The following is a 9,327-nucleotide window of genomic DNA, read 5'->3' on the forward strand; positions in this document are numbered from 1 at the left end:
TTGTTTGTTTGTTTTTCTGGAGGGGGGGTGTTCTGATATAGTATGAGTTATTTAACACTAACATTGAAGGGATAATGCTGTTATCGGCAGTACCATTTATAATGTATTGGCTGTATGTATTGATTTTTTTTGTTTTGTTTTTTTTTGTTTGTTCTGTTTTCTGTATTTTGTTGCTGCAAATTTAAAACATCCATAAATCTTTGGGAAACTGCTCAACATCACCAAAATCTGGGGGATGAGAATGGAGATGTTTGTGTTTGCTTGTTTCTTGTGCGTGTGCATTCAAGTGTGTGTGTGTGTGTTTGTTTTTGCGTGTGTGTGTGTGTGTGCGTGCACATGAGTGTGGCTGAACCATTTTGTGCGATAGGAGACGATATTAATTTCAAAGATGTAGGGCAAGACGAATACCATCGTGTCCAACGCTACTGTTCAAGTCATTTTTAAAGCAGTATTGGAGCAGACCTTTTTTCTTCTTTTCTTTTTTTTCTTGCCACATTTATTTTCAGTTTCCATTTTTTCGAGAAGAGTGCTGTTCAGTATGCAAATGTATTATTTTTTAAGAAAAGCTATTGTACTGTAAATACCATTGTGAATATTTTTGTATCATCTTGATAACGTTTGTCCTTTCATAGTTGGTCGTCCAACCTAACCATGTATCCTCGGAAACTCCACCTGACCACTGATTTTGTTCGTAACCGGCCTACAAAAGGTGTCTTTCTCTCCTTACTTCTGGACAAGCCAGTCCAAACCTCTCATAAGCTATTTCCGGTGGGGTCATCGTGCTTTGCATTCACGTTTCAACCAGTGCACTCGATCTCTCATAGGCAGACGTCTCTCTCTCTCTCTCTCTCTCTGTTCTCATTGGCTCCCGGGTCCCCATCCTTTTGCATCAGGTGAAGATGGTCATGTGACACACTTTCCAAAAAATTTCAGATGTCAAGCCCCGAACCAAGCAGTATCTTCTTCAGCGCTCCGATTAATCGAACGGAAAAATGATCGCTGAATTTTCACATGAACGTTTCATGGTTATTGATGAGCAATGATGGTTTCAAAAGCTGTGGTATCAGCTGGCTTTCAGTGTAATTAGTGAACCGTGTGAATATCCTAATTGTTGCTATTTGTCAATACACGTGGTATTTTAAAAGATATATCACAACCTTATTTTAAGGAAATTCATGATATTGCTTTTTTTTTTTGTTAGAACAATGTGGCTTTTTTAAAAGCTTGAGACCATTTATATTTGTTTATCTCTTCTTTTTTTTGGTAAATTATTTTTTTTTTCTTATAAAACTGTAAAGGCTAGAAATATAATTTCTTCCAGTTTGTAGCAAAGAGCTGATTAAAACACTTTGGTTATATGTAAACATTATTTTAAACGTTATTATGCTTTAGAAATATAATTCGTCTCAAAACAACCCCATTATTTGTTGTTTCATATTTAAGTCACCAAGAGATATCGACGTTGAATCAGTGAAATCCATCTTTTCACGATACACTGCCATATAATTATTTACTTTTATCCACTATCTGAATTGAAGCCCTCTTGCAATCCCATGAAGATAGCTATCATGTTACCTTTTGTAATTTACATGTGAGCCAATCTTGTGTATTAGGCAGCACCCCAAATCTGTAGTTGCACAATCACAATAAACGGCCATTTCTCTGGGGAAATAATGTTTTAAAAAAGAAAAAAAAATGACCGAGAGGAAGGACGTGTTCACCTATTCTGGCCTAGAAATGATCTTTTGGGCAAAGCTAGGTCAAAGTAGGTGTATGTCCTAAGGATGCCTGTACATATGTATATGAATATAAAACATGTGAACAGAAATGTATTCATTTTCCCTGGGAATGTGCATTGTCTTTTTTTTTCCAGAATAATAAAAAAAAAGCTTGCAACCCCTCTACTGGAAGTGGCTGAATATGGAAAAATTTGACCCCTTGATAGTTTGTGTCCGTGGACATCTTTCAGCATTTTGTCTCCCCCGTTAATATACGTTGACCTCTTCAGTTAGGGGATGTGGGACGGCTATGTTTTACATGTAATATTTAGCCTACGTGTTCAAGTCTGTCACCTGCATACTGTTGAGGTGCTAAAAAAAAGAAGTTTAAAACAAAATACTGGGGGAACACTTGGTAGGAAGGAAGAAAGACAACTCGGGTGGGAGGGATGGGTCCAGAAGATTGTAACCAAATCCATAGTTTGTACAATTTTTGATATCATGAGCAGATGGGTAAAAAAAATGGTACAATCTAAGGTGATTCATGCAATGTGGCCATTGTCTCTATGTTTGTACATTGTATGTACAATCATTTCATATTCTAAACTGCTCAGAAAATAAAGGAACTAATTGTGATTTTTAGTCTTGCAGAAATGTATGTAGTTAGATGATGTGACAACCTAATATTTATCTAATAAATATGTATTCAGATGATACCTGTATGCCACTGTGGTCTTGTCATTTGTGTCTTTTACAGCAGTCAGTCCATCCGATCCTTGGATACCACCAGTAATGCTGGTTTTCTGTTGTGCCAGACAGTTTGTTACAATGACCTGTTGTTTCAGGTTCAAATAGCTGGAATACCTGAAACAGTAGGTGAATGTAATGAAAATGAAAAATGAAAGCCACTTCATTTTGTCATTGTACGTACGGTTACAACGAAATGTGGTCTCTGCATTTAACCCTTCCTATAGTACAGGAGCAGTGAGCAGCTGCTGTGCCCATGGACCAACTCCAGTTCTTCTTTCCATTGCCTTGGTCAGGGGGACAGACAGGAGCATTAACCCTAACATGCATGTCTTTTTGATGGTGGAAGGAAACCGGAGTGCCCGGAAGAAATCCACGCAGACATGGGGAGAACATGCAAACTCCACACAGAAAGGAGCTGGGACAGCCTGGGGTTCGAACCCAGGACCTTCTTGCTTTGATGTAACAGTGCTAACCACTCGGCTACCATGCCGCCTGAAATTCTGCCAGGTAGAAAACCAGTACTAGTGGTGGTATCTGAGGACTCAATTGAATACCACTGGTGAGAGCCCCACAATTACTTAAAAGGAAAAGATGTCAACTCGTATCTTAGGGGGTACTCGCTAACGTGGCAAAGGTAACTTAACAATTGCAGAAATACAACTTTCATTATTTCGCGTTAACATGGGTATAACCTTCCCTAAAGATGAGGATCCATGATATCTAGAAGACCTTGTTTGCATGAGAGCTCTCTTTAACTCCAAGGCCTCTAGTTACTAAACTGTTGTCAGTGCATGGGGCCATCCCTGCTCTGTGGCGGCATTACACTCGTGCCTTTAGAAGACTCTATAAAATCAGAACGACAAGGTCAGCATGTCTGAATTAGCACATAACACCCTTAAAAACCAAATGTTAATTTACCAGAAGGTAGTTAAGGATGCGAGATCAGTGTACTTCTCTGAACTAACATCAAGAAATAACCACAATCCTAAAGTTCTCTTCAGAGTAATTGATTCTGTTATCAACGGTCCCTCCACTTCTCTTTTTGAACATGAGTTGTCCAAAAATTTTCTCACTCATTTTGTAAGTAAGTTGGAGAATATTAGGTCCCAAATCCAGCCAGGCTCTTGCATTCATTCCATTCCCCATGTTAATTCTTCCTCTTTTACCCAGTTTCAACCAATTACAATTACAGTGTTAGAGAGTAAAGTCTCCAATATGAACTACTCCTCCTGCATCTTAGACATTCTCACTAAGCTGCTCAAGGAGGTATTTTCAACTATGAGCCCTGTTATTCTGCAAATTCTTGATAAATCTCTGGCCTCTGGTTCTTTTCCAGACAGTTTTAAGCATGCCATTGTTCACCCATTGCTGAAGAAACCTAATTTAGATCCCCTGTCCCTAAGTAACAACAGACCAATTTCCAAAGTGTCTTTTCTATCTAAGGTTCTGGAGAGAGTAATTTCTTCTCAATTGATTTCTTTTATGAACACTAACACTGTTTTTAATAGTTTCCAGTCTGGCTTTAGAGCACTTCATAGCACCGCGACAGCTCTAGTTAAGGTCACTAATGACCTACTGCTGTCTGCAGACAGAGGTGACTGCTCAGTTTTAGTTCTTTTAGACTTACGTCCTGCCTTTGACACAGTCAATCACAACATCCTCTTACATCATTTAGAGACTTGGGTTGGCATCAAGGGCTCGACTCTTAGCTTATTACACTCTTACCTTACCAACAGAACTTTTTCTGTTGTTCTGGGTAACTCTACCTCCTTGGTGGCTCAGTTGAGTTGTCATGTCTGTAACGGGGGCAGTCCTATGCTGTCCTATGCTGGTCAGCCTGCTGCACGCCCGTCACTCTCATCATTAGCTCTGCGTTGTGTTCTATTTTGGGTGGGGCCCCAGGTGTTGTGGGAGACCCTCAGTCTCTCATCATCATCATCATCATGATCAAGGAAGGAGGGGGGACACACAGGACTCTATTTGGCCCACCTTGCCATTTATTTTGGTTTCAAACCCTTCGACAAACGTCCAGTCCTCAGCGGGAGCGGTGTTTCTTACCGACGTGGGGGTCGAAGTTCAACCACTGCCCGGACTTCACTCGTGTGCATTAGAAGGAGAAACCGTCCACGGGACTCCGATGTAAGAAAGGATAAACAAGTATTTTATCCCACAGCTTGCAGTATCTTCTTACAGGGATACTCAAGGTTACGTTCTCCTCAACCAGCAAAACTGTCCTACCGTAAGAAACACGCGTGGCTCGGCTCGATCGCTGCTTGAGACTCCTCCCACAAAACAAAAATGGCCTCTCCCGCGTTCCCTCTTCCGTGTACCCACAAGACCTCTCTCTTAAAGCGACAGTACAAGTATATGACGGTCGTTATAAAACATACATAAAAGTAAATAATGACATAAAATAAAATGTAGTAAACACAAATAACAGCACACAGACAGGATCTGGTGATATTTCATACTCAAACAAAATAAAATAAAAACATTAATTTTAACCTGGTTACATGTCCCTCAAGGCTCAGTTGTTGGCCCCCTTCTCTTTTCTATATACATGCTGCCCCTTGGCCAGGTCATTCAAAATTATGATGTGCTCTACTATTTTCATGCTGACAGCACTCAGTGTTAGAGAGTAAAGCCTCTAACACGGAGTGTTGTCAGTTATACATGCCACTAAAATCCACAGATCCTAACACCTTAGCAAATCTCACAACTTGCCTCTGGCATTAAATCCTGAATGTTGGAATGGAGGAGTTGGATGCGCCTCCCCAAAAAGAAACTTACTGTGATGCTAAACCCAAAAAAACATACACTTCAAAAACCACATCCAAGGATGTAGGGTAGCACTCACCAATTTGAAAAAGGGCAGGGACAGTGCCTCATTTTCACCAATTTATTTTGGCCAGCAAAACATGCTAGCGTTTTGGCCTACCGCTACAGGCCTTCATCAGAGCTAGCAATCTTGGGGTAATATTCGATGCTAACATCGGTTTTGATAATCAAATCACACATGTTGTTCTGTCATGCCTTCTCCAGCTCAAGCTAGTCTCCAAAATTAGGTCGTTTTTATCAACTGCCGATCTGTAAAAAGGTGTACATGCTTTTATCTATTCTCGGCTTGACTATTGCAATGCACTTTATTCTGGTATCAGCAAGGGCTCCCTCCACTGTTTGCAGTTACAAAACACCGCTGCTCAGCTCATTACCAGGACAAAGAGGCATGACCCTAGCACTTATGTGCTTGCCCCCCTACACTGGCTCCCTGTCATATTTCGAAATGATTTTGAAAAAATTATTGCTCACCTGTAAGGCTTTAAATGGTCTTGCTCTTACATACATTTCTGATTTATTGACCTGGCATATGCCCCCTCAACCATTAAGATCCACAGATGGAACCTTGCTGGTTATTCCCAGGTCTCGGTTTGTTACAACGGGTGTTCGGTCTTTTGCTGTTGGAGCCCCCCACACTATGGAACGCTCTACCTATTGAACTAAGACAAACCAAGTCTCTTGCTTCTTTTAAATCCCGTCTTAAAACTTTTCTTTTTTATGAAAGCTTTTACAAGTGTTTGACATTTGTTTTTACTTGTTTATACTGTTTTTATTTTTACTCTTACTTATTTGGTCTTACGTTTATTTTTTACCTTGTCTGGTTTTATTTCCTTGCAAAGCACTTTGTAACATTGTTTTCGAAAAGTGCTATATAAATGAAAGTTGTTATGATTATGATGATGATGATTATTATTATTATTATCTGGGTGCCTGCCGTCTCCGTACATATATTTTGCCTCGTTTCTGTACAGCTTATGTACTCATTTGATGCCTCATTGAGTCACTATTGTAAATGTGTTACTGCTTGTCTAATCTTCAATATGTAATTCGGCACATATTGCATGTCTATCTGTCCTACAAGAGGGATCCTTCCTCTGACGCTTTCCATAAGGTTTCTCCCAGTTTTTGTCGAATAAGGTCATCTGGGAGTGTTGCCCACATTGTCATTGATTGTTGCGCGTTGTTATTAATTCTGTTAACACCTACTGGAGAATTTAATATGCTCATAAAGCCGTCTGGGACCCAACTGTGATGTAGGGCGATACAAATAAGATTGGCTTGACTTTGAGAAGACGCATAATTTACCTCGTTTGCGCAAAGTAGCGCAGCACTGAGTCTCAGAACAGGAAAAGGAATTTTTTACTTCCGCCGGCTCACGAATGTCTTCCGGTGCGTAGGTCACGGCGTCGCATGTGTTTGACATTCGTACAGTTGGTACGGCGCCGTGTTAGCTAACCGACCAGCGTCAGGGATAGAGATGTTAACCTTGTTAAACAGGAACAAAATATGCGCGTTTGCCTTCACGGCAGCGCGGATGTGCAGCAGTACAGCCAACAACAACCCCACTGTGTACTTTGACATTGCTGCGGACAACGAGCCCCTGGGGAGAATAACTTTCGAGGTGAGTTGTAAAACAGAAAATTAAGTGCACCGCATTAGCCCCCGTCGACTGCGTGCTTGTGCATGGATTTAAACACTTGTCATGCCGATATCAGATCTGCCCCGTGTGCTAGTTTGCTAAGTTCACCAATAACCCGTCAAAGGGGAACAGTGTGTTCTCATCTGGTATCATTTCGTTTCCCCCCGCAGCTTAACGCCGATGTTGTGCCCAAAACGGCAGGTAAACGCTTCCAGTTGTTCCAGTGTTACGTGACGCTGGCATGGCTGCGTCACCTTGAAACAACTGTCAATCACTTAAAACCTTAATTATCGTCGTATTTGGAAAAACGAATAAATCCTGATCTGTCCCTCAGAGAACTTCAGAGCCCTGTGCACAGGAGAACACGGCTTCGGTTATAAAGGCTCAACTTTCCACAGGGTGATTCCCCAGTTCATGTGCCAGGTACAGCAGAGGGTGTATCTATGTTGGGGGTTTATAAGCCGTGGTATTCAATTCATGGTCAACAAACTAATGGCGTGTTTACTGTTTCAGGGTGGAGATTTCACTAATCACAATGGAACTGGAGGAAAGTCGATCTACGGATGGAAATTTCCAGATGAGAACTTTAAACTGAAGCACACCGGACCTGGTAATTGTCCTTAACTGTTTGTGTACTGATAATGATGGCTGAATGTATTATGCCTTGTATGCCATTCAACACCAGGTGGTAGCATTGCACTAATGTTTCAGCCCCTAATAAAGATTAGTGAACCTTTGTTTTAGCTTCTTTTTTTTTGGAGCTGAAAACTTGTTAATGAGCCCAGGATGACAAAACTAATTGCCCTCAGTAAATTCAACAAAAATTGATAAACCATCACACGGCTGCAGTTAGGCTTTTTTCACACGGCCTTTCAGGGTGAAAATCAGTATTTTTCTTAAATGTGAGTAGACAAGATAAAAACAAGTGCTTACTGATCCTTAAATTGATAGGTTAACATACTTTTTTTAAACCCGAATCTCAATAAAACTTACATCATTTAGAATCGGTCAAACAAAACTTTACTGATTGGTTCCAATACGGGATCCAATGGGGAAATAGTTTAACCCTTTAGAAATCATGATCTATCTCCTTTTCAAAAACGGGACGCTCACAGTACAGTCATCTCAATAGGTTAAACTGGAAAATGTAGTCGCAAGTAAGTAACGTTGCTTTCAATCAAGTTAAAATGACTTTATTTTGTTTTCCTTACTACTTCCCCACCATTTCTTCTTTTACTGGACTGCCAGACAACAGGACTTCCTGCTCTCACAAGTTCAGAAGTGTACAAATGGTCGGGGATGCAAAAAGCAGTTCCAAATCAAATCGGATTTTATTCTTATTCAAAACACAGTCTTAATAAACATGAAATAATGAAGATACATGTGACTGTACTGTACATTTCCCATATTTGCAAAGGCTTAACCAATTGTCCCATTGGATTGCATTGAAGCCAAGCTAGATTAAGATTCAGCAATGTGACAATGTTGTCAATACTAAAATGATTAGTGACATTTTCTCTGTAGAATTATAAATGACAACAGTGTTTTAATAAGGTCTGGGTTAAAAATAAAATTAACATCTTTTACAAAAGTCAGTGTGGTTTCGGATTAAAGTGAGGCTATATACAGCTAAGCGATGGTGAAGAACTTTTCATGCAGGTCTCATTGTCTTAAACTTCAGTTCAAAAAAATTTTTTTTTCATTCAAGGAATCCTTTCTATGGCCAATGCTGGACCCAACACCAATGGATCTCAGTTCTTCATCTGCACCGAAAGAACAGAATGGTATGTCGTGAGAACCTCACCATTTTATGAGGTTGGAGCATCATTTATACTGCACGGGGGGGAGTAATAAAACCTCTTCTTTTTTCATTTAGGCTTGACGGCAGACATGTGGTCTTTGGCAGTGTCAAGGAGGGAATGGAGGTGGTAAAAAAAGTGGAGTCCTTTGGTTCCCGCTCTGGACGCACCTCAAAGAAGATCACTGTTACAGACTGCGGAGAACTTCAGTAGACCAAAGCCACGATCGGGGTCTGAACTCCTGTTGCAATTCCAATGTGACATAGAAAGACTTGCAGGGATGTTATTTTTTAAGGGTGTGGCAGAGTTGTACCTCTGACTGTTAATAATACACCCAGCAGGCATATGGCGCTAGTCGTCTTGTTGGTACATTAATCCTATGCTTTTTCAATGGGCAATGATAAACAAGTGCTTACATGTTTGTGTGTAATACTAGTCAATGTGAATTTGAATAATAAGTAGACACTGAATGCTCTTTTTTTTTTTCATAAAAAGAACTGTGTAGTAATCTGTGATGCAGAGTTATGCTGTAGATTTGGGGAAGGGGAGATGTCATTATATAAAATAAAGCCTTTTTAGATAA

The 9,327-nt window shown here is 40.3% G+C and overlaps 1 protein-coding gene across 1 annotated transcript; it reads left to right on the forward strand.

The window, feature by feature from the left end:
- The first annotated feature begins 6,717 nt into the window (after positions 1-6,717).
- ppifb (peptidylprolyl isomerase Fb) lies at positions 6,718-9,327 on the forward strand. Its single transcript, XM_056296598.1, has 6 exons — positions 6,718-6,927; positions 7,116-7,146; positions 7,280-7,368; positions 7,459-7,555; positions 8,654-8,729; positions 8,822-9,327. Exons 1-6 carry the CDS (start codon positions 6,784-6,786, stop codon positions 8,955-8,957), a joined length of 573 nt encoding a protein of 190 aa, XP_056152573.1. The 5' UTR covers positions 6,718-6,783; the 3' UTR covers positions 8,958-9,327.

Source organism: Lampris incognitus, chromosome 17 (assembly GCF_029633865.1).
Source record: "Lampris incognitus isolate fLamInc1 chromosome 17, fLamInc1.hap2, whole genome shotgun sequence".
NCBI classification, from domain to species: Eukaryota; Metazoa; Chordata; class Actinopteri; order Lampriformes; family Lampridae; genus Lampris; species Lampris incognitus.